Source organism: Meriones unguiculatus, chromosome 14 (genome assembly GCF_030254825.1).
Source record: "Meriones unguiculatus strain TT.TT164.6M chromosome 14, Bangor_MerUng_6.1, whole genome shotgun sequence".
Classification (NCBI taxonomy): domain Eukaryota; kingdom Metazoa; phylum Chordata; class Mammalia; order Rodentia; family Muridae; genus Meriones; species Meriones unguiculatus.
The window spans coordinates 19,600,262-19,624,164 of NC_083361.1; the positions used below are offsets into that span (position 1 = coordinate 19,600,262).

At 48.6% G+C, this 23,903-nt stretch overlaps 1 protein-coding gene across 1 annotated transcript in view; it reads right to left on the reverse strand.

The window, feature by feature from the left end:
• Positions 1 to 5,015: 5,015 nt before the first annotated feature.
• The window catches only part of Vwa3a (von Willebrand factor A domain containing 3A), a 53,405-nt gene continuing 34,517 nt past the window's right edge, over positions 5,016 to 23,903 (reverse strand). Inside the window, exons 17-32 of the mRNA XM_021635692.2 lie at positions 23,285 to 23,359; positions 22,924 to 23,068; positions 21,406 to 21,601; positions 20,024 to 20,094; positions 18,202 to 18,351; positions 16,621 to 16,690; positions 15,884 to 15,994; positions 15,033 to 15,130; positions 14,410 to 14,547; positions 12,954 to 13,062; positions 10,646 to 10,790; positions 10,124 to 10,268; positions 9,358 to 9,509; positions 7,900 to 8,023; positions 6,363 to 6,460; positions 5,016 to 6,082 (exon numbers count right to left, since the gene is read on the reverse strand). Of these exons, the coding sequence (XP_021491367.2) occupies positions 6,031 to 6,082; positions 6,363 to 6,460; positions 7,900 to 8,023; positions 9,358 to 9,509; positions 10,124 to 10,268; positions 10,646 to 10,790; positions 12,954 to 13,062; positions 14,410 to 14,547; positions 15,033 to 15,130; positions 15,884 to 15,994; positions 16,621 to 16,690; positions 18,202 to 18,351; positions 20,024 to 20,094; positions 21,406 to 21,601; positions 22,924 to 23,068; positions 23,285 to 23,359 (1,879 nt within the window). The 3' untranslated portion in view covers positions 5,016 to 6,030. The remainder of the gene's footprint in view (positions 6,083 to 6,362; positions 6,461 to 7,899; positions 8,024 to 9,357; positions 9,510 to 10,123; positions 10,269 to 10,645; positions 10,791 to 12,953; positions 13,063 to 14,409; positions 14,548 to 15,032; positions 15,131 to 15,883; positions 15,995 to 16,620; positions 16,691 to 18,201; positions 18,352 to 20,023; positions 20,095 to 21,405; positions 21,602 to 22,923; positions 23,069 to 23,284; positions 23,360 to 23,903) is intronic.

The window sequence follows — 23,903 nt, forward strand, 5'->3', positions numbered from 1 at the left end:
TCAAAGACCTCAGCAGGAGGCCAGCTTGGGTTTTATAGTGAGTTCCAGGGCAGCCTGGGATACAGGCTCAAAAGCCATGGTCAACCAAATGGCTCATCTCTGCCAGCCTGGCTACTTGAGTCGGATCCATGAGGAGGGCAGAAAGGGTTGACTTCAGAAAGTTGTCCTCTGACCTCCATACACGGGCCATGGCAAGAGGTGCCCCCACCCATCTGTCTCTCCCCACCCCTCTATAGCACATGCGTACACACATATACATACATACACACATGCACATATTAATAGTTAATAGTAGTAGTAATAAATAATACTATAATATTTAAAACCAACAAAAATGAAACGAGCCAGAGGACTCAGTCCTTAATCCAGATCCACGGAGACACGGAAGCTCAGGTTGATGAAAGGGCACAGTAGTGGCAGGGACCCATGGGGAAACCCCCCACGGCCTTCTGGTGCTGACTGAGCATGCTCCATGCAGCTGATGCATGGGGGTGCGGATCCCCATCCCCTGGTCCTCTTTGCCCAGCCCTCACATTCCAGTCTGCACTTACCTGGCTCGAGCTCCCGCAGCGCTGCGTGCTTCTTGGCTCTCCACGCCAAGGAAGGCACCACTTGTGCGACAGCAGCTGGGCTGGCCCGGACGGCCCCGCCCACTCCCTCCTCCCCAGCTGTCCAACCTGGTGGCTCTGTGCTCACCAGCTTAGAGCCTCACAGCCTTACTCACCTGAGGGTGAGCAAGCAGCGAGAGGACCCTGTTTCTGGAGAAAAGAGGCAGAGGGGCTGCGAGCCTGCCCTGTCCTCTGCTCTACTCTCCAGCCACGGTTCTTCCGTACCAACCGTTTCTGTTTATCATTCCACCTTTTCCCTCATCCAGCTCTGTCTCTCTCCCCTCTCTGTGTGTGATTATATATATATGTATATATACACACACACACAAATCCATTTGTTCATCCATCTGTGAGTTTGTCTCTATATTTCTTTCAAACCTCCACCCACATATCAATCTATCTTTTTTCAATCCACCTCTTACCTTTCACTTATCCATCCGACCTTCCATTGGCCCATCTTATCATCTGTCCAAGTTTCTACCCATCCAGTTAACTTTATATACCCGTTTTACCTTCCACCTATCATTCTTTCTTTTACCCCCCATTTTCTTCCCGCTGCAGACTGAACCTAGGGCCTCACCCATGCTAGAGGAGTACTCCACCACACAGCTGCATCCTCACCCTGCCTCCTTTACTTACTTCCTCTGTAGCCCAAGTGGGCGTTGAATTTGTGATCCTCCTGTCTCAGCCCCCCAAAGAGCAGGAATTAAGCTGTACCTCCTGGTTTAGCTTCCCCACTCTATTTTAATGGATTTTTTATTTTTCTTCTTTTTAAAAAAAGATTATTTTTATTTTATGTGCATTGATGTTTTGTCTGCATATATATATATATATATATATATATATGTCTATGTGAGGGTGTCAGATCTTGGAGTTACAGTTGTGATCCTCCATGTGTGTGCTGGGAATTGAACCTGGGTCCTCCAGACTCCAGCCTTAATGGTTGCTTCTTTACTGTTGGCCTTTCCTCCGTGCTGGGGACTGCACTGGCTTTCCCATTGCTGGAAAACTCATGTTTGAGAGACGGTAACAGAAAGGCTGGCCAGGGTCCAGCCTCCTACACATCTGCTATAGCAAAGCCACCGGGCTCAGAATAAGGAGCACGCTGCTCACCTTAGTGTGAGAAGGGCCACAGAAAGCTCTCCACCTGTATGGACAAGCTCTGAGAAATCCCAGACTTCAGCCTGCTCCTGCCATGTGCCAGCTAGAGCGTCCCGTTTCAGGAGTTCAGAAAGGAGGCTCAGGGAATCATAGGTATGGGCCTTTGGGATTCTTAAGTCTTGGCTTTGCCTCTTTTCCTTTTGGTTGCATTGATTTATGTGTTATGTGGGTATGTGTGTGTGTAAGTCAGAAGACAACTTGTGGGAGGTGACTTTTCCCATCACATGGGTTCCTGGTATTGAAATTAGGTCATCATTCTTGGTGACAATCTTTACCTGCTGAACCGTCTTGCCAGCCCTTTGCCATTCTCTTGCTGTGTTTCTTCAACCGTACATGGGAAATGGTGTGTAGTTTTCCCTCAGGAGACTGTGGGCTTATGGCTGTCATGACAGAGTATATACAAACCCTAGAATACGGGGCTGTGAAGCTGGTGCTCAACCAACAGCAGCCGTTACTGTTGTGTGAGAAGGTGGGATTCAAACCCATTTCCTCTCCATCACTTCACAAGCCTGGCATCTTCCTTAACTCTCATTCACAAGACCAGCAGGACCACAGAACTCACGTTCCCCAATCAGCGGGCTGGCTGGCCAAGCGCATCATCGCTCACAACTGTCATAGACTGTATCCTGAACAGTATGCTGAAGCCCCAACCCCTAGTACCTCAGAATGAGAACATGGGATTAGTTAAGCTGGGGTTCAGTAGAATGAAGAAGGCTTCATTTCAGTGTAACCAGGGTAAAAATAACCAGGGCACAGACATGCCCATGGAGACAATCAGGTGAAGAATGGAGTTAAACCTATTTTTATGGCTATAAATTTATATGGATATATATAACTCTCTATATATGCCAGAGACCAGGAGCTGTGGGAACCAAGAAGCCTGGACCAGATCCTTCCCAGTGCCTCCAGGGAGCCCAGATCTGCTAAAACCTAGATCCTGGATCTTCAGGCTCTAAAACTGTGAGATAATAAATTTACAGTGGGTGGAGAGATGGCTCAGTGGTTAAGAACACTTGTTGCTCTTGCAGAGGACCTAGGTTTGGTGTTTAGCATACATATGGTGGCTTACAGCCATCCATAACTCCAGCTCCAGAAGATCCAATGACCTCTCTGGGTATCAAGCATGCATATACATACATACATACATACATACATACATACATACATGTCCATAAAATGCTCAAATCATAAAATAAAAGTAAATGTATAAAAATACCTTTAAAATAATTTAATGATTATTTTTCTAAGACAGAGCTTTGCTATGTTTCTTTTTCAGGCTGGCCTTGGACTCCCAGTGTAGGCCAGGTTGCTTCAAGCTGATAGTAGTTCTCCTGTCTCCTGAAACTGGGTACCTTTTAAAATAAAGACATTTTGTTTTGGCTTAAGGTTTTGAAAACAAAATATTTTAATTTTTGCTCGTATGTATGCACACATGCAGTGGGTGCTTGGTGTCCCAGAGGCCAAAAGATCTCCTGGACCTGGAGTTAAGGATGCCATGTGGGTGCTGAGAACCAAACAGGATTCTCTGGAAGAGCAGTCAAATGTTCCTAACCACAGAGGCCTTATCTCCAGCCCCGGTTCAAAGTTCTCCCCGGGCCCAGTTAAAATGCTGCGTCTGAGGATAGCCTCTTTGCTGGCAGAGTTCTGAGTGGCCCAAGGCATCGTGTGGAAGAGCCAGCTCATTGTAAATGTGTCTCTTTTGGTCTCTTCCTCTTCCTATAAAGCTACCAGGATTCAGTCTCAGGAGACCCAGCCTCAGGACCTTGTCTAACATTAGTTACTGCTCCCCCCCAAAGCCCCATCTCTGAACATCCTAATGAAATACAACTCAGGTGAAGACAGAGCTTTCCCACCTCCCAGAATCCTGGCTGCTTGGTCTGCACTCCCCATGGCAACTATCACTGTGATTTCTGCCTCAGTAATGAGTATGACTTGTTCTTTAATTTCATATAGAGTTGCAAGTACATACTCTATGTCTGAGTCCTTTTTTTCTTTTCCTCCCTCATCCTTCCCTCCCTCCCTCCCGCTTTCCCTTCCTCCTCCCTTCTTTCATTTTTTCTTTTCTCTTTTCTTTTTTTTTTTTTTGAGAGAGATTCTTATGTAGCCCAGACTAGCCTTGAACTGGCTGTCGCCAAGGATGACCTTGAATTTCTGATCCTCCTGCCTTCGTATCTCTTCCCCGCCCCCCTTCAGGGTGGTATATAGAGAACCCAGGAGTTCATGCATGCTAGGCAAGCTTCCTACCAACCGAGCCACATCTCCAGCTTCTGCCAGGCATGTTTGCCTGCCCTTGTTGATGAGTCTGACACGTCTTATTGAATGTAGTAACTATAGTTTGTGCCCTTTCCATTGCTTCAGAGTTTGCCACTATACAAACTACGCCATGATTTGTTTGCACATTGAACCATGGTTAGACATTAGGTGGTTTCCAATTTTGGGCTTTAACGAGTAAAGATAGCGCACACAGTTTTGTGTTCATGTTCTCATTTTCCTCAGAGTGGGATTGTTTGGTCACACCACAGATGTGTTTTGCTCTTACAGAAATTTTCAAATTTTCGAAGTGGTGAAAATTCACATTTTCCTTCCCTGATCCCCATTCCAGCAGCCTGAGCATCCCAATCGGTCCAGTTATCTTGATACTGACAGCCAGGTGCTCATGCTTACCGTGTGACATATACAGCTGCATCTCCTTGTGACTTTAATTTGTCTTTCCATGACAGATGAGGCCGCTGAACTCATTCCCATTGTTCTTTCATGAGGAGTTCCAGGGGGGTTGTACTTTTAGCCTCGCCTCACCTGACTCTCCTTCCTCCAGTTCTCAGGTGGCATGTGCCACCGTGCCTGGTTCAACGTGTGTGTGTGAGAGTTACTGAGGATTGAACCCAGAACCCTGGGCATGCTGAGCAGGTGAGTCACACCGAGAGGTTAAGTATCTATGCATATTTACTTCCCATTTGTGCTTGTCAGAATTGCTGTTCATTTTAAAAAATAACTATATTTAGTCAAGCAGTGGTAACACACACCTTTAATCCTAGCACTTGGGAGGCAGAGGCAAGTGGCTCTCTGGGTTCAAGGCCGGCCTGGTCTACAGAGTAAGATCCAGGACAGCCAGAACTACACAGTGAAACACTTTCTTGAAAAACCACCACCACCACAACAACAACAAAATATGTTTTTCTTTTTCATGTTGAGCTTCAATCATCCATATACTCTGAATGAGGCTTTTAAGGTTTTATTTCACTAAAAATTACACACACATCCATACATTTAAAGCAATTTTGACTCTTTTTTAGTAAAAGCAGTTTTCACACTTTAGGAAATGACTCCAGATGATCTAAACACTTGATGCCCCCATTCTCTTGTGCACAGCATAGCTGGGCTCAAAGGATGAAGCCTGCCTTTCAGAGGCTGGAGTAGGGCATTTCCTCTGGACTGGGTCCATAGCAGCCTCTGGTTAGCCAGGGATGGGACTCAGCTCTTGGCTGTGTCTTTTCCCAAGCCAGGCTGCTGGTGCCTGTCTTGGCCCATGGATCCAGTAGTAAGCAGTATACAGAGGAGCCAGGAGAAGCATCCTTGTCCTCATCTGGCTGCTCTCCAGAGCTGGGTTGCCATGCTCAGGTGGGTGCTCAGTGTTTACCATGCGACGACTGCCCTATGGCAGGTTCTGGGGATCCATGGATGGTCAAGACAGCTGCTTCTTGGGAGAACCATCGTCAAGAAAAGTCAGGACATGGAGCAGGGCATTGCCACCTGAAGTGTCAAATGCCACAAGAGGCACAGTTGGTCAGGAGCATTGGGATCTGCCCGGAGGTCCTTAGCTCTGAAACATACAGGTTTCAGGGACACCTTCACAGTGGAGCCCATGCCGTCTGTGCTGTGCCTTGACAGATAAACAGGAGTCACTAGGCAGAGGATAGCAATCTAGTGCCTAGAGTGTATGGTCTAGCCATACATGGAGAGACAGGGCAGGAGGATGAGGCCAGGCCCAGGAGGACCCAAACCCAAGTGAGAAAGCCTTCCTGCCCTCAGCCTTGAGAGCATCCCAGTGTGAAGCATTTTATCCCCTGCCAGCATGCCTGGTGTCACAGCTGTCTCTGTCAATCTGCTCTTAACATCAGGGTACTCTGTGGGTGGTCTCTGTGGACCGGCTTTTCAAGTCCGAGGAATCACAATTTCTGATCCTTCCCCACAGGTACGCTTGTGGCTCTCAGAGGGCACTGGGCAGGTATGGCCTCCACTCCTCTTACCGGAGCACATGTCTCTAGCCAAGAGTGGCCTTTGGTTTCATGTTATTTTGCGACAGGAGCTGGGCTCTAGAAGGCAGAAAGCAAAGAAAAATGGTTCCCTGGGAGTGGATAATGAGGTGGTGGGGTGGGGAAAGACAAAGGCTGTATGTTTTTTCTCATATGTATATATATATATATATATATATTATATATATATATATATATTTTTTTTTTGAGACAAGGTCTCACTATGTTACCCTGGAACTATGTGGATCAGGCTGGCCTCGAACTCACCTGCCTCTGTGTCCCAGTAGTGTGTCCATCTGGGGGGCTTAACCAGGTAGGAGGGGCAGCCTGACAAACATACCTGAAGAGCTGGGCTTGCTTGAGGAAGCTTCTAGCCTTGGTGACTTCCTGGCCCAGTATCTTTAAGTCATCGCCTTCAAACAGTGGCAACTTGGGATCCTGGGGGAAGGGGAGCTGAGTGTAAAATTCGACGTACTAACTTAACCGGATGAGACCTGAAAATCTAAAGTCTCAGAAGAAGATGGTTGGAGCAAACAGCCTCTCATCAGAGGCAGGAAATCCTGGTGGGCCTCAGCGTGTGCATCTCCATCTATCCAGGCAAACCACTCCTAACATGGGATAGTTGGATGTTAGATGCTTGAGCTTCACTTTGGGGGGTGGGGTGGAGAGGGACCAAGGGAGTGTCCAAATGTCAGTGAATTTGGCTTTTCCCTGGACCGGTGAGGCAGAAGTGTGTGTGCCTCGTCTACACTGCTCGTCAGCCAGTAGCTCATCTTCAGCCCTCTCCATTTTTTTCCTAGTAAAACAGGCTTCACAGGATTACTGAGACTCTAGAGCCTAACTGTTAGCACAGACTCCCAGTTTAGCCAGAGCTCTAAGACGGAGAGGAAGCGCCTCCATTGTGCCACAGCAGCAATGTGGCTGCGGCTGTACCCGCTCGGCACGCAGACCCCTTGGAATAAGGGTGGTGATCTATAGCCGTAATCCCAGCACCAGAGAGAGGGAAGCAGGAGGATCAAGAGTTCAAGGCCAGCCTCAATTACATAGTGAATTTGAGGCCAGTCTGGACTACATGAGACCCTTCTCGAACAACCAAGGCCTGGGGATCTTGAGATGTAGTTCAATGGAAGAATGCCTAACCACCACGTCCTAGGTTCAACTTCCAGCATTTCTGAACAACAACAGAAAAAGTGAAGCGAGGCATGGTGGCACATACCTATAATCTCTTTACTGGGAAAGTGGAGGCAGGAGGCTTTAGAGTTCAAGGCTAGCCTGGGCTATGTAGCAAAACACTGTCTCAAAAAAACTGACTGGGAAACAAAGTTAAATATGTTGCACCGTTTTCCTGATAAAGGGGAAGGGGCTCCCTGGAACCTTCAGCTCCTCAGCATTTGGTACGTAGTAGCTATCTGATGACTTCATTACAGGTTGATTAACAGAGGAACTGAGTGTCTGTGTTTCAGAGAATGAACGGTGAAGACAGACAGGAGTCCGTAGGAGTGAAAGTGGTTCAGAACCGGAGACCAGTGGTCTCACGGGTCTGGCTTTACCCCTTTTCATACTTTGCACATACACCTCAACTTCTTGAACTACTTGTCTATGTAAGGGTGAGGACAGGTAAGCGTGGCCCTCCAAGGAAAGCAATTTCTCAGCACACTGTAAGTGCGTGACGTATGGAAGCTGGTCTGATCTAACAGTGGCCTTCCCAATCTGTCTCCCCCTTCAAGGGGAAGTGGCTCGGAGGGACAGCTGTGGGAAACACGCCTGTTAAGAGAGAAAGCAGAGACACTCCCCTTCCCCCTCCCTAGGTGGAGGCCAGTACCTGTGGAGCTACTGAAGCCTCTTCAGCAGCTTCACCTTGACGGCTGGTGACCTACCTTTTCCTCAAGGAAGCCCCTGGCGAGCAAGCCTTGAATGCCTTGGAGGGTGTCATCGCTCACAGGGCAGTGGTAACGTCCCCCGCTGAGGGAAGCCAGCTTCCTCAGGAACTCAACTGCTTCTCTGAAGGGACAGAGGCTCAGGGATTCGCAGGGGCTAGGAGGGCAAGCAGAGCTCCGGGCCCACAGTGGAACTTAAGCCTTGCAGGCTTAAGGGAAAGAGGCCTGGAGCGGGGCTCGGCTTATGCCATCCAGACCACTGCTAGCACCTTCATGCACACTCTCCGCTGGGGCATGCCCATCCACTAATGTCTACTGTGTTAGTCAAGCCTAAAGGGACACAAATGTGGCCCTTTATGGAGCTTATAGTTTAGTCAGAGGGAGAAAATAGGTAACCAACTAATCGGTTTTATTAACAACGAAGTTTATTTTATTTATTTATTTTCCTGGGGATTGAAGTCAGGGCCCTCATGCATTTAAGCATGCTCTCTGTCACTGAGACTTGCTCTTAGCCCTGACGAGAATGGGTTCTGTGAAGGGGCTGCATCTTGTCTAACGTGTTCTTCTAAGTGACCATTTGTAGCAATGCTTGTTCTATCAAGAGCAAGCCAGTTAAATTGCCAGCATGGAGGGGGAGGGGCTCCGGAAGTTCTTCTCCCGGCGGAGGAGCTATTGACAGTTGGGGGTGGGGGGAGGGGAGTTGCTTTTTTCTGGTCGTATGGCCATTGGTATGTTGTCTGTGCCCCAATAGGTGGGTCCATACCCATGCACATACAGGCAGCACAAACTGGACTCAGTGCATCACATTAATAAAAAAAGAAAGATGGGGCTGGAGATGGCTCAGTGGTTAAGAACTCTTGTTGCTCTTGGGGAGGGCCTACGTTTGAGTTCTAACATCCACATGGTGGCTCACAACCTTTTCTATCTCCGGTTCCAGGGGATCTGAACCTCTCCTGATTTCTGAAGGCATCAGGCACTCATGTGGCACACATTCCTCCATGTAGGCAAAATATTTAATAAATTAAAAAAAAAAACCCAAGAAATGTAAAGGGAAATATTGTGGAAGGCCTAAGGAAAGTTGGATGTGGGAGTCGGGGATCGGGGACGGTATAGTCATCCGTGTATATGTGGATGAAATTGTCAAAGGAAATTAAGAATAGTGCTAAGTTAATGTTTTCTTCTGTAGTTCCCCCAAATATTTATAAATGCTTTACGAGGGGGGAGCAGAAAAGGCCAGAAGAGAGATGGTAGCAAGATACATAAACTGGGGCGCATCAGTTCAAGGGTGCAGAGTGACGTAAGCAGCTGGTTGCTTCGTTAGTCTGCGGCGGGGAGAGGGCCTCTGCTGCCATGAATAAAGGCAGCAATGTCTCCTAACTCCTGTGTTTAGGAGAGGCCCTGGGTTGGTGGAGGGCCGCGCTCCAGGAGAAGCGAGGTCAGCCGGCTGCTGCTGCTCACCTGTCTGGGCTGGTCAGGGAGATGGTGTGCACCTTCACGCGTCTGTCCCTCTGGAACCTTTGGACAGTGTCGAGAATAAGGCTGCAGCTTGTGTCCGGCTTCCCGTCGGTTAGGAGATACAGTCCTTGCACAGCCTGAAAGCTGAAGGCTTTCTGAGAGAGCGCGGGAAGGGAGAGTTACCAGGAAAGGTGGAAATGATGGCTCAGTGGCGGAGACTCTGCTCCCAAGGACAACGTGACCCAAAGGATTCTACACAGCTGCCCATTAGGACTGAGATTCTGGGCCGTCAAGAGAGCTTCATGTGGGACTTGCTTTCTGTACACAGCTTGGCGACCTGAATTTGATTCCTGGAACCCATGTAAAGTTGGAAGGAGAGGACTAACTCCATGAGGTTGTCTGTCTTCCACCCATGTGCCTTGCCGTGCACGCCCCACAGATCATGCCACACACACTAATAATGAAAAGAAATTAAAAAAAAAAAAGATTGAGATTCCTCTTCCAGCCCAAGATAGACCAAGGGAGCGTCTGAGGGATGGGAAGGAGAGCATGGCCCACTTCCTGTCTAGTTAGTCCCCGACAGTGGCCCACTTCCTGTCTAGTTAGCCCCAGACAGGCCACTCATCTTCCCTAACCTTCGGTGTCACTGGACTGCTAGAAGGATAAAATGGAGTAACACACTGTAAGTCCCAAAGCATCTCATGGACTAACGGCATGGGGTGGCACTGTTTCTGTCCTGCTACATGGCAGGGTCAGTGGCAGCACTTGCCGTTAAAGCATCTAAGACTGAAGTGCTCCCCTGGGCTTGCAGGCTGGCGACCCACTGCGTGGCCTCGTGACACGCTGCTTCCGTGCTCGCCACCAGGGCGTTCTGCCATGGCCTCAGGTCCTTTGCGAAGCTGAGCAGGTTAAAACTGGGGAGAGAGAAAGGGAAGGGGCCGGAGAGAGGAGAAAGGATAGGTAAGAAGAGCCCAGTTTGTGCTGAAGGTGTGGAAGTCACCTCTGTGAGGGTTGCTCTCTTGAGGAGACTCTACAGTGAGTCCAGACACCAAGGGGAGAGAGGGTACCCCCTGAAAAAAAATGCTAGATGCAAACGTAAGTAGACTGAAACGCGGCAGTGGAGCAAAATACAGCATTCCTTCCTTCTCAACAAAGTACTCAAAAGAGCATTTCTTGTTTCTGAAACCTCGCTGCTCCTTGGAACTGTGAGGAGGAAGTGTGCTCAGCCTGGGAAACCCAGGGACCTGCCCTTTGATCTTCCCGACCCTACCCACCCCAGCCCTGACCCCACCTGTCACAGTGCATCTTCAGCTGCTCCCAAATCAGCAGAACGAGCTCTGTCTTCATCTGCTGCAAGTGGGGGGACATGGACCCCGACATATCCAGCAGGATGCACACGTTGTTTTCCAGGATGGTACCAAACAGCCTGCGGCTCCCTGCTCCAAGATGGGCGGCAAAGGCAGGGAAAGGGGCGGGACGTTATGTCCTCATGGTAGCTACAAAGTACAAACACTTGCAACACTTACTACCTCCCTGGTAATTGGTTGTAAGTTCTCCACTGGGAGATGGTCCTGTGGTGTTGGGGGCATCAGCTGTCCAAGGGCAGAACTAGCCAGTCAGACGAGGTTCAGGAGATCAAGATTTAGAAAGCCAGAGTGAGGGACTGTATGGAGATACCCAAGGGGGGGATGGATGAAACGTAAAAAAAAGAAGTAGTTCAAGGTCCAGGAGCTCAGCTCAAGGGGAATTTCAGAGCAACTTGGCCAGAATCCCACAGCTTGGAGCCTAGATTCTGTCTTGGTCCCTTAATCCACACTCTAGTCAGGCATCTTCTAACTTTGTTCTTCTGATTACACAAGGCTGAACAGGAATGACATGGGGGAGCTCAGCAAGTGTTCGATATGATCTGTGTCATGAACACTGGGACTCACTGGGACAGCCGAAGAAAACTGACAAATGGCTAGAAGAATGACAACTAGCCACTAGACCAAGTTTGTTGGGCCTTGTTGCCCCGGGTTTCCCAGGATTCATCTGGTTGTCCTTAAGCAATGCTGTCACGGGGAGAACGAAAGGAAATCCATCCTGAAATTGGCAGGGTGTTCTATGAGACTAATCAGCCCTCCAAAGGACCTCAACCACAAACATCCCATTTAGAACCCAAGGGTGAGAACATAGTGTGAGGTACCTTCCCATTTCACCTCCCAAACCTCTGCCTACTTCATCCTTCCACACACCCTCTACTTGGCCAGTTCTCTTTAGCACCCAAAAGGGGAGGACTCAGCAACTCTTGTTCTGCTCTATCCCCCAAGAGTTTATCATCCACAAAGCAACCAAAGGGATCATTGAGAAACCCGACTTATCTTATGGAAAATCTGTCAATGGCTTCCTGTTGCTCTTGGTAACACAAGTACTCTGGCTGTGTTCTCCGTCTCTGTCTTCTTAAATGTTCTCTGCTTGGCTCCTGCTTACCAAACTGTCTCCTTTTCAGTCTTTGAACTCAGAGTCACCCCTTCCACTCAAGGCCTCTGTCCCAGCCTGTCTTTCTTCTTTGTCTAGTTACCATCTATACAATCTTTAAACATCACTGCAGGGACACTTTCCCACCCGAGGCAACTGTCCCTCACAGTATCACACCCCTCCTGATCCATGAACTCAGGGACCCTGATGGGATTTGTTTTCTTCTACACACCTGGTAGGAGCTCAACCTTTCTTCATTGAATGAGTGAGTGAGTGAACAGATGAATGAAGAATTCCCCAGGTGAGTTTATGTGTGTGAGTCCTGGGGACTGAATGTGTGGCTCTCTACATGTGAGGCAAGCATGCTACCGCTAAGCTCTATCCCTGTCTCTCAGGTGACTTTGAAGTACAGGTGCTTGGGGGTAGACCTGTGTATGAGTGAGGCATGAGACCCTTGCTACAAACAAAGGCACTCGGTTATCAGCTCTTCCAAGTGGCTGGTATGAGCTGAGAACAGGGAAAGGCATATCTCCTCTGCTTCCCCTTTGCCCTGCCCTAGCCCATGACCTGTCAATCACCTCTGGAGGTTAGGAAGAGAGGCTTTGGAAAGCAGCAGTCATGTCTACACGCTATAGCAGGCTTTCCTGAGGAAGACTTGACTTCATGAACTTATACAGGGCTCTTCTTGGCAGCACAGCTACTTGGAAGACCCACAAGGCTCTCTCCTCCTGGTGCCTGAAACTCTCCAAATCCCAAAGCTAACCTGTTCCCCATTGATTTCATTTCCCGTCTACTTTAAGATGTCAGCCTGGCCTCTGGGTCTTGATGCTCAACCAAGACTTGCCCTGTACTCTTGGTCTTCTGGCCTCTACCTTTACAAGTGCTGGGGCTACAGGTAAGCACCACCACACCTGTAATTGCAGAAGCTCTCTCTGGTTCCGTGTCACGTTTCCATCACCTGGCACCTTGCCTGATATCTGGACCCAGAGCTTGCTCAGTACAAGGAGAACCAGTTGGCTAAATCCACTGGCCTGACAGTTCTAGAGGTGCTGGGTCTTGAAGGGACTGATCCTGAGTCTCTGATCAGCCTCACCACTTCCTCTCAGGCCCCTTCCGCCTTTCTGGGCTGTAGCTGTACTTACCAGACAGCAGCCACTGCAGCCTCTGCACATAGCACCTCATCACCTTCTGCATGGATGTGATGTACCTCTCCATTTCCCACAGCGTCCGCCGGATGTGTCTCACTTCTCCCTGGGGAAGGCAAGCAGAGGCTAATGCCTGTCAGTGTTGGTTCACAATCTCAGCATCCCTAATGAGTCCATGCCACTGTAATTCTCAACCCTCACCATATTCTTTTCTGTACATATTTTGTTTGTTTGCATGCTTGACTTTGAAGCAGGGTCTCACTAGGTGTGGCCCATGTTGGCCTTGAATTCATTGTCTTCTTCTTCTGCCTCCTGAGTTCTGGCATTACAGACAGAAACCACCATGACTGGACCAGTTTTGTTTATTAAAAAGTTATTTTTCTTTTAACTTACTACTAGATTTAATGGATCTGTGAAGGCGAGGAAAATAGGATAATGTTGCCATGATAAATGAAGTCACTGGAACAGAAAAAAACACATCATCTCCAAGTTTTAAAGTAGAAAATCCTTAATGAAGGGCTAGAAGGTCCATATATTTCAAAGGGTGAAGAGGAAAAGAGGCCAGCTTGTTTTTTGTGTTTGATTTTTGAGACAGGTTTCTCTGGGTAGCCTTGGCTGTCCTGGACTCGCTCTGTAGACCAGGCTAGCCTCAAACTCACAGAGATCCACCTGCCTCTGTCTCCCTGAGTGCTGGGATTACAGACGTGCACCACCATACCCAGCTAAGAGGCCAATTTTTATCTGGTACAGAATACGCTTACAGCAACCTCAGAACAATGAGAAAAACACCTGAACAGAAAGGAGAAAAGAAGCCTGTTCCCTCCTGCCATTCTAACAGAGCCATGGTCAGTGTTGGGGTAGTGCAGTGATTTGCATAAAAATGGCCTCCCCCAAGGCTCTCATGTTTGAGTACTGGCTCCGAGATCACACTGTGGAGTAGATGTAAGACCTAAAGACCTAGATGTGTGAACACTCAGGCAGCGGCTGAAATAGCCACCCCAAAGCACCTGGCCAACCTGTCACATCTCTTTTTCTATTACTGTGATGACAAACCATGACCAAGGCAACTGATAGAGAAAAGAGTCTCTTTGGGGCTGATGGTTTCAGTGGGTTAGCGTCCATGACCATCGTGGTGGGAAGAATCTTGGCAGCAGGCAGACAGGCGTGGCGCAAGAGCAGTAGCTGAGAGTTCACATCTGGATCTAAAGGCACGAGGCCGAGAGAGCTAACGGAGAATGCCATGGGCTTTTGAAGCCTTAAAGCCCACCCCACTGACACACCTTCTCCAACAAGGTCACACCCCCTAATCCTTCCATCAAGGGAGGGAAGTACTACTTTAGGGAGTGAGGCCACACAAGCAGTAGATGCCAGGGTCCCCTGATGTTCTCTCGGCCACCAGCAACTGACAAAAGGTAAGGAAGTGGGGGCTGAGAAGCACCTCACTGTGACTTACATTGATCTCTATACTGGGGAGGAGACTGCAGTGTTTGGGGGAGGCCGACCCCTGGGCTGACTTTTGATGTTTGCAGTGCGGACCCAGGCATGTGGAGAGTTCCAGCTTCAGTCTCTTCAGTCCACAAGTGGCTATCCACTGTCGAATACAAAAAGCAACTCAGGGCATGGTCAGGCCCAAACAAGTGACTTGTCTTCATTTTATGTATGTATGTATGTATGTATGTATGTATGTATGTATGTATGTTTTGTTTTGTTTTTGAGACAGACAGGGTCTCTCTGTGTAGTCCCAGCACTTGCTGTGTAAACCAGGCTGGCCTTGAACTCACATAGATCTCCTGGCCACTGCCTCCCCTGTGCTGGGATTAAAGGTGTGCACCACTAGGCCCGGCTTGTTCTCATTTTCACCGTGAGACTGATTGGAGTCATGTGACTACTCGAGGCCACCCAGCCAGGAGGTAGCAGACTCGGCTCCTGAACTTTTTTGCTATTACTGCATGTGCCACAATAAGCAGGCCTTCTTAACATGCTTGCCTTCTCTTCCAAGCATGCCCACCCTCCTGGAAGCCATGGTTGGTAGAAGGCTTTACTAAGGGGCACACGCTGACATGCACAACTTAATACCTGTCGACTTGAGCAGACAGTGTCCTTCCTGGGCAGCTGAACACAACAGTTAGTCCTCCTAACAGACTTTTCTTGAGGATACCTCTTGTACACAAAACCTAGGAGAAATACAGTGGTGTTACCATGGATATGTCTCTTCTTCCTTCCTCCCTTTCTCATGTCAATTTCCCCGCAACTGCCAAATTCATTGCAAATTATTTGGGTAGAGTTTGCTGAAAATGTAGAGAGGAAATTGTGAGGATTAGGGGTGAGTTGCTCAGGGTTCCCTTTCTCCATTTAGCAAGAAAGGAATCCAGCTAGGATGGGTACTGTGGGTCTCCACTGTCAAAATGACTGGATTCAGAAGACAGGCCTCTGCGTGTTATCTTTGAGGGAATTCCCACAGAGGTTTAGTTGAGGAGGGAAGCCCCCGCTCTGAATGTGTGTGGCACCATTGCCCAGGATGAGATTCTGGACAGGATAAAAGGGGAGAGAGAGAAACACCAGCATTTCTCTGCTTCCCGATTGTGCACACACCATGACCAGCTGCCTGGTATCCCTGCTGCCACAGCTGAGAGCGTTTCCCTCCACAACAGCGACCCACTGGCAAGCTGAGGGAAACCCACACTCCTCTCCTAATTGTGCTGAGGGCTCAGGAAACCGTCTCTCCCAGAAGGCACCACATGCTTAAAGACAGCTGAGGGAGTTCACCTGCACCACTGGGTTTTCTCACTCTGTGCCGGTAGCAAGAATTTGCATGTTCTTTTCTCTGGCTGGGAGAACTGTGTTGTTTGAGGATGGAGCGGGGGAGGGGCGTTTACTAGGTTACCCAGGGCCCGGAGGTCTTCAGATACATGTTGGCATTAGCTTACCCACACTATTCCCAGACCCTGTGTAGAACAGAATGGGCACTGTAACTTTTCCCCTGGGCTTGGCATTCCTCCTCTGTTTCACCGTCCCTTCTTTCTCAGGTTGGCCCGCAGCTGGAAGACATTTGAGTTGTTGGCCGGGTGACTCTGTAGCTGCCATTCATAAAGCTCTGCTGCTTGGCTGCCTCAGTCTCAGCTAAGATCTACTTAAGACTCTCGGGTTCTTAGTTCCCACCTCAGGTTCCTTGCCCTTGTCAGGACCCGTAACAGCTGGAGCTACCATCCCCAGGTGCTGATGTTTCCTGGACCTACTGTTCAGGGCTTAGGGTACCTTGCATCATTTCCTCATGGTCCCTGAGGTTACAGATGGGCTAATAAGAAACAGAATGAAGACTCCTGGGCTTGCGGCCCTGAACCACATTGCTATAAATCTTTTTCTTCAAGATGAAGATACATAGTCTCAGGTTTATGAAGTGAGTACTTTCATAAAAAAAATAGCTATGGCCTCTTTTGATGAAAACTTTGGGCCTGAATTCTGTCAGTAAAATCAGCAGATAGGGAACTGACTTCAGAGGGCTGGTGGCTACAGGCTTTAGGAAAAGCATCTTGGCTCATGGGCTGGCACCCAGTCGTGAGTTGCCAACATTGTCACTTCTATTCATGTCTCAGTGGCCTCTGAGCTGACCCTCCACCCCCGCCTGTCCATTGCCACGCCTTACCTGGAGAGACGCTTGCTTCACCATGGAGGGGATGACCCTTCAGGGCTTCCAGTTGGGGGCTTGTTTCTCCATCCAGGTCATCTTTAACGTTCTAGAAAACAGGCCGTCTTTCTCATCAGAGGCCTGCTGCCTGGGGTAGGCAGTCTCCCCAGTCAGTCTGACCTCAACCTGCCAATCAAGGATGTTTATGGTTGGGGTGGGGGGTGATGCCTAAGGGAGCCAGGCACTGCAGACATGTTTGGCTCACCTTTTGCAGCAGATTTCACTGGGGGACTCTGGGTTCGGGAGTGAAAAAGTGTAGGCATGTGAGCTCTCAAGCATGTTCTGTGAAAGAGCACTAGAGAAGCTATTAGGTGTTTGCCAGAATGTTCTCTACTAGTTTCCTGCTTCTCTTCCTACTAGACTAGAATTTCTGGGCCTTCAGCATGACAAACAACCATTTAGGTAATGTCTATGCTCTGATTTTGTTGTTATCTTAAGACAGGGTCTCATATGTAGCTTGTGGTGGCCTGAAAGTTGCCATATTGACCAATCTGGCCTTGAACTCACAGAGAATCCACCTGTCTACAGCCTCCCAAGTATTGGGATTAAAGGGGTGAACCATTCTGCCTGGCTTTTCTATGTCCTCTTGGGTCCCTCAGTAAGGAATTCTTTCCTTGCTGGGCACAAGTAGAATGTAGTAATAGTTTAACAAAGTCACCCAAGGCACCAGGCCAGCAAAGGAACCTTCTTGTGACCCATGGTAAAAGGGCCTAGATGCCATCACTCCAGGGAATGCCCAGCCTGTCAGGAGGGCCCAACAGAAGTCATGCTTCAGCTTAGCCCTCTTCATACTGAGTCAGCTCATGAACCACTTAAGAACCCAAAGGAAGGCTCCGAGATTCTGGGGTCTTCCCAGAGTGGGGATATTGAGAAGGGTGGAGAAGGGCCTAGGCTACTGGGCTTGAGTGAAACCTGGGAATGCATGGTAAATACAGGCCCATGGATAAGCTATGCATCCTGGGATAGATGCCCCCATTCTGAAATGTGTTGTGTTTGCTGTGGCTCAGCCATCCATCTGCTGAACAGCCTCCCAAGGTTTCACTGACTCTTCTGCTCACAGCCCTGTCCTGGGAAGGCCTCCCCTCGAGAAGGCCCTCTGACCCCTTAGGTGAGGCGTGAGTATTTTATGCAGAACACAATTGGTGGCCATGAACAGAAATAATCCCCAGCAGACTTAGGTTGAATCTGAAGGTCCCATCATGCCCCTGCTAAGTTGGTCTGCAGCAGCAAGGTCTTGTTAAGACCTTATCTTCCCCCTACAAACCCTTCAGGTTAAGCTACATGCAGAGGAGAGTAGTTCCATGGAGATTCTAGAACTAGGCTAGGGTGCAAAGCTGAGATAGGCATAACCAAATGTGCAGGGGAGTTCGGAAGCCATAGGTGCCCGCTCCAAACTAAGAGGCAGGTCCTCTTCCCTGTGACCCCCATGGGATGTCCCTCCCCAAGTCTCCGGTCCCACTAATGCTCGCCCAGGACCTGGCTCAATCCTTTTGAGATCTAGGAAAGACAAGGAGACAAACTGGAAAAAAATCTGTGTGTTATTAGAGAAGGAATTCAAACCATTTTTGCCACCGAGGGGGCTGTGGGCTTGGGAGGACAGAGTTTCTTGGGCTGACTTTGCCTGAGCGTCTTTGGTTTGTCTTTCTGGAGGATTGTTCTTTGCAGTTCTTTTCTTGAATGGTTCTTCAGGGAGGCCACAAGGAAGGCACACTACAGTGAGAATTGGGTGGTTAGAGCACTCTGGCCACTGTGGGCAGATAGACACGCATGCACAGCAGGACAGAATCCTCTCGATGCCTCCCTCTTCCCAGAGAATGCAGTTTGGGGCTGAGAGTTCTGTGGATTAGTCTTATGGAGAATAAGGACCCTCTTATTGTAGTAGACATTGGGCAAGTTAATGTTTGGGATCTCAAGTCCTCAGGCCAACAAGACATGAGAATGGCAACCGCTTTATATGCAGCTGCTGTGCTCTGCCTCACCTGTTTCCCCACCATGATGCTTAACCTCACCTCAGACGATAGTCAAGAAGCCAGATGCAGGCTGAAATCTCTGAAATAGGGAGCTAAAATAATTCCTTCCTCCCTAACTTGATTTATCTCAGGTATTTGTCATATTATGAAAAAGCCAAGACACTGCTTTACCGCTGGGGAAACCAAAGCTCTGTCAGCTAAAGGTTCTTGGCCAATGCCACACTACACATTAAGGGAGGAGCTTCAGTTCAACTTCAGGGGTCTGGGAAAGTTAGCATGTAAAACCCTTGAGCAGCTGACCACATTCCAGGACGAATACAGACAGTTGGAGAAGCTGGGAAGTTTCTCGACTTCCCAAAAGCTATTCCACTATTTCACACACAAAGCACCAAAGAACACTTTTTGAACATAAGCAAACATCCAAAAGAAGACGAGGTTAGGTCTTGTCCACCAATACCTTGTAAGTTTGTTAGGGGCAAGAACGGGATGGTTTGCATTTAAGAAGTAGGGAATTCACAGACCCAGGCTGAGTCTTTTCAGAAAGAGAGCACGTCTGGGGAGCCACCAGTCTACCAACCCGCTGGTCTTGGAGGAAAAGCACATGTGCCATGGCTCTGCTGTCTTATGTGGAGATGTCATTCTACAAATGGCAGGACCTAACATTTTGAGGCAGGGTAAGACCTTCACAGACCCTTCCCTTGGCTTCTACGAACTCCCTGTCCATCCTAGGCTTGAACTGTTCCAAATCTCTATCTCTACCCCTTATCTTTCCCCATCTGCCTTCAGGCCATCCTCATTCATCATCTCACAGGCAAGCTCACCTTTCTCTCAGCTTCACCCTCTCTGCACCCAACACAGACTGTTCCTATATTCTCTTTCAGGTGGACAATGAAACTATTGTCTACCAGTTGCCTCAGAGAGGACCTTGGGGACTTCTTCAGGTTGCTTCTTGTCCCTCACCTTGTTGTATATTTCCATCGGGTGTAAATCTGGAATTCATCTCTAAATGTCCCCCTACTCTGGTTCTCATTGCTCTGGGTATGATCTGGTCCCTTCCCATCTTTTTTTCTTTCTTTTAAGATTTATTTATTTTGTATACAGTATTCTGCTTGCACACCAGATTTCAGGATAGATGGTTGTGAGACACCATGTGGTTGCTGGGAATTGAACTCAGGACCTTTGGAAGAACAGCCACTGCTCTTAATCTCTGAGCCATCTCTCCAGCCCCTTCCCATCTTTCTAATTTCACCTGTGCTTTTCAAATTTCCTTTGGTGAAGTAGTTTTTTAAATTATTATTATTATTATTGGTTTTTTGAGACAGGGTTTCTCTGTGTAGTTCTGGCATTTTGCTGCAGCCATGGCAGTTAAACACAGGAACTGTACATGTACTAAAACCGGGCCCAAGGCATACCTTTTGGGAGTAGCTGAGGGCTTTTTCTAGCTCAGATATGATGGCTTTGCTGTCATCGCTCTCATAAATACCTGGAAACAAGGTACATTTTGAGCATAGAGGAAGGATATGGATCTGGCCAAGTGCCACTATCTCTACGCATGAAGGCCGTGTGGAAGTGACAAGCCCAAAAAGGCAAGACGGGACCACAGTGGCCTGAACTGACCAGTCCCAACCCTATATTGTCCAGTGGTGTGTTGTCACCAAGAGGGTAGCTGGCCACAGGACTCAGTGTCCTGGAAGTCATGGGAAGGGCAAGTTCAGCACAAAGGTTCTTGCTACTCTATGGACTGAGAAGACCTACATGGTAGGTCTTTACAGTTCCTTGTAGCCAGAGTTCACTACTTTGTGGATTTTTCTTTCTCCCACCCTTTTCCACTCATTTTGTTCTTCCCTTTCAAGCCACTAATACTAGATAGGATAGAAAAAAGGATAGAAAAAAAAAAGGAGGTGACATTATCATTAAACTACTTCTATCGATTAGTGACCTTGAGCTCCGTCAGGATATCTAATTTCTTGTCTCTTCTTTGAACACGACTACTTAGCAAACTGCAAACAACAGTAGCCAACAACCAACCAGCAACCCACCACCACTACCACCCCACCTCTCTCTGCCATTGCACTTAGGTACCATCTGAAAAGTCCCCAGAATTTCAAACATCACACACTCACTATTTGCAGCTGGCAAAAATCACAGCTCTGCTAGAGCACGAGGCAAATCATCATCACCTGCTGTGAAGCAGCCCATCTCTCTACTCTGGGATTAAAACGAAAATATCCCCATAATATTTCCGTGGGGTTTTTTTTTTGTTTGTTTTTTTAAGAAACCAAAATTTTCACTACGGTGGCTGTTATCTGAAGTGAACATACCAGTGTCACTCTTGAGCGGGACACTGGGCATTGGTGCTGTCCTGCCTGGGCTCCACTTCTGTCCTTCAGGCTATGTCTAGGTTACTCATCTGCTAAACAGGGCAGAGAGTCCCCTACTTCCCAGGTACAGTGAGGATTAAGCTACAGTGTATGTAAAATGCCTCAGCTGTGTCCCGAGTCCCATAGCTGTTCCGTGTTCTCTATTATTAGTGATCATTGCCAGAGATGCCAGTGACCACACCCAAGCGAGATCCTAACGAGAAAGATCTGAAAAGCCCCCACCCCAGCGATGCTGTGACAGCGGTGCAGGAACCACAGGCATACCCCTGCCTCTGGAAGTCACATGCACACCGCCTAAGCCATCGTCTTTAAAGGTTGCTTCTTGGGACCATTTCAGGGTGAGAAGGGAACAGCGCTCCTGCAGAGACACTGCTGGAGAGAAAGAGGCCAAGCGTCAGGAAACAGGAAAGCACCTGTTTCTCCAAACCAGTGGAAGCGACCGTGGGCAGCCAGGGTGATCTCTCTGTAGGCGGCAGCAGTGTCAGTACGGCTGGCGTAGCAGGCAGGGGCGGAGGTGTCCATCTGCGGCTCGCCCACGTAGAAGAGGCAGACGTTCAGATGGAGATGGCAACCCGCACAGGCCTCTGCCACATAGTCGCTGATTACGTGCTGTGGAGAAGAGGAGACAGGAAGTCCAAACCTGAGGCCTCCTAGCTGCTAATCTGCCAACAGATCAGCAGATCACCTTTCTTTTTTCTCTTTTTTATTTTATTTATTTAATTATTTATTTATTTATTTTTTGAGACAGGGTTCTCTGTGTTATAGCTCTGGTTGTCCTGGACTCACTTTGTAAGCCAGGCTGGCCTTGAACTCAAGAGATTCTCCTGCCTCTGCCCCCTGAGTGCTGGGATTACAGACTTGCGCCATCACCACCCAGATAATTATCTCTTTTTAAAGAACAATTTTCGGGGGGGGGGTTGTTTGGAGAGATGGTTCAATGGTTAAGAGTACTGGTTGTTCTTCCAGAGAACTTAGGTTCAATTCCCAGCACCCACATGGCAGCTCACAATGGTCTGTAACTCTAGTTCCAGGGGATCTGACATCCTCACAGATGTACATGCAGGCAAAAGACCAATGCACATAAAAATAAATAAATCTTAAAAAAGAAAACTATTAAAAATTAAAAATCTTTTTCAATTGTATGTGTCAGGTTGTGTGTGTGTGTGTGTGTGTGTGTGTGTGTGTTGGCGTAAGGGGTATGCATATGTGAGTACAGGTTTCCAGAGAGGCCAGAAGAGGGTTTTAGACCCTCTGGAGCTGGAGCTGCAGACAGTTGTGAGCCACCTGACATAGGTGCTGGGAGTTGAACTTGGGTCTTCTACAAAAGCAGTAGATGCTCTGAACTGATGAGCCATCTCTCTAGCCCCGTGACATCCCACTCACTATGTACTTGGTTCAGTGCTGTGTGCAGAGACAGAAAGACATGAGCCGGGGACACAACGTCTTCCCATGTTTTAATAGGGTAGGGTCAGGGATTTGGGCCTGAAAGCCTAGTTATGCCTACTGTGGGTCTGTAAGAAGTGGCATGGGCATCCTGGGAGCTTGTCAGCAATGAAGACTCTCAGGCTTCTCCTGAGACCAGCTGAGCCAGGAGCTGTGTGGTGACAGAATCCTTAGGCACTTGTGTGTGAGAAGAGGTAGTTTAGAAAACCATGCTGGGTTGGGGGTGTGCTTCAGCGGTAGAATGCTTGCCTAGCAAAAGCAAGGGCCTGTAGGCCATACTCAACACTGCAGAAAATAAAAGACAAGAACTGACACCGTGGCTCACACCTTTAATCGTAGCACTTGGGAGACAGAAGCAGGTGGACCTCTGTAAGTTCGAGGACAGCCTGGTTTAAATAAGCAAGTTCCAGGCCGGCCCTGGACTGCACGGTGAGACCCTCTCTCACAAAGCGAAAAGACAAGAGATGTGTAGCACGGAGGTTACTCACCGCATCTTGGTCAGGGACACCTCCCGTGAAGAGGTAGATGCCCTGAGACTCATATTTGTTTTTGTCTTTGAAGTCCACTTCTATGGCCTTGCGCAGGGCACCGAGGACATTTCTGCTTCCTTGGCACTGGAGGCCCAGGGCCCACCTGGGGAGGCAGGGACATAAGAGGAGAGGAGCCGCCTAGGAGGCCCTGAAGTCCGAAGAACAGTGAGAAGAAAGTTGTTTTCTGATGTCTGCCCTTGGCTGCGGCAGGGCAGGGCTGCAGAGGGCTACATCCAGGCAATGAGCGGTATGGAGAGAATGCCACAGGGCAGCTGTGAGACATAGCAACAGAGAAAAAGGCTCTGCCTCCATCACCTACCTCCAGGCGCTTTGTAAGCTGTCAAGGCTCACAGGAACCATCTCGGGCATCCAGCTCTCAATCTTGCTTCCAAACCTTTGAGGAAGAGGAGGGACCCGTTTTTAGGACACATGTCCACTTTGTGATCCCCTTCTTTGGGACTCACAGGCCTTAAGGGACACAAAATTCTGACAGTAGACACCAAAAATGTTGAAATGTTGCTGGCCTGGGGCAGTCACAAGAATTTCTGGTTTTCCATAATACATTGAAGCAAACCCAATGGAGTCTCAAGCAAAAGAAAGGTAGTCGCTCTTTCTGCAAGGACTTCCTTGTCCCCTCTGGGAGCAACTCATTGTTTTTCTAAGACTCTTGGAAGCCCAGGCTCCTCTCACAGCACACTCTCCCCCTCAGGCTGAACTATGGTCCTTTTCTATAGGTACACATGATCTCTTTATGAGACAGAATCTAAGATTCCTAAGAGGAGAATTTATTCCTTTATGAATGACAAGATAGCCTTCTTTGGGTCAAGATGGATACCTCTTGCTGAACACTGGCCTCCTCTGTGCCAGTCACTTCTGAGAATCCCATAAAACTCTTTAGTAGATACATTCCATGCCCCCTTTTCCCGTCACAGCTGTGA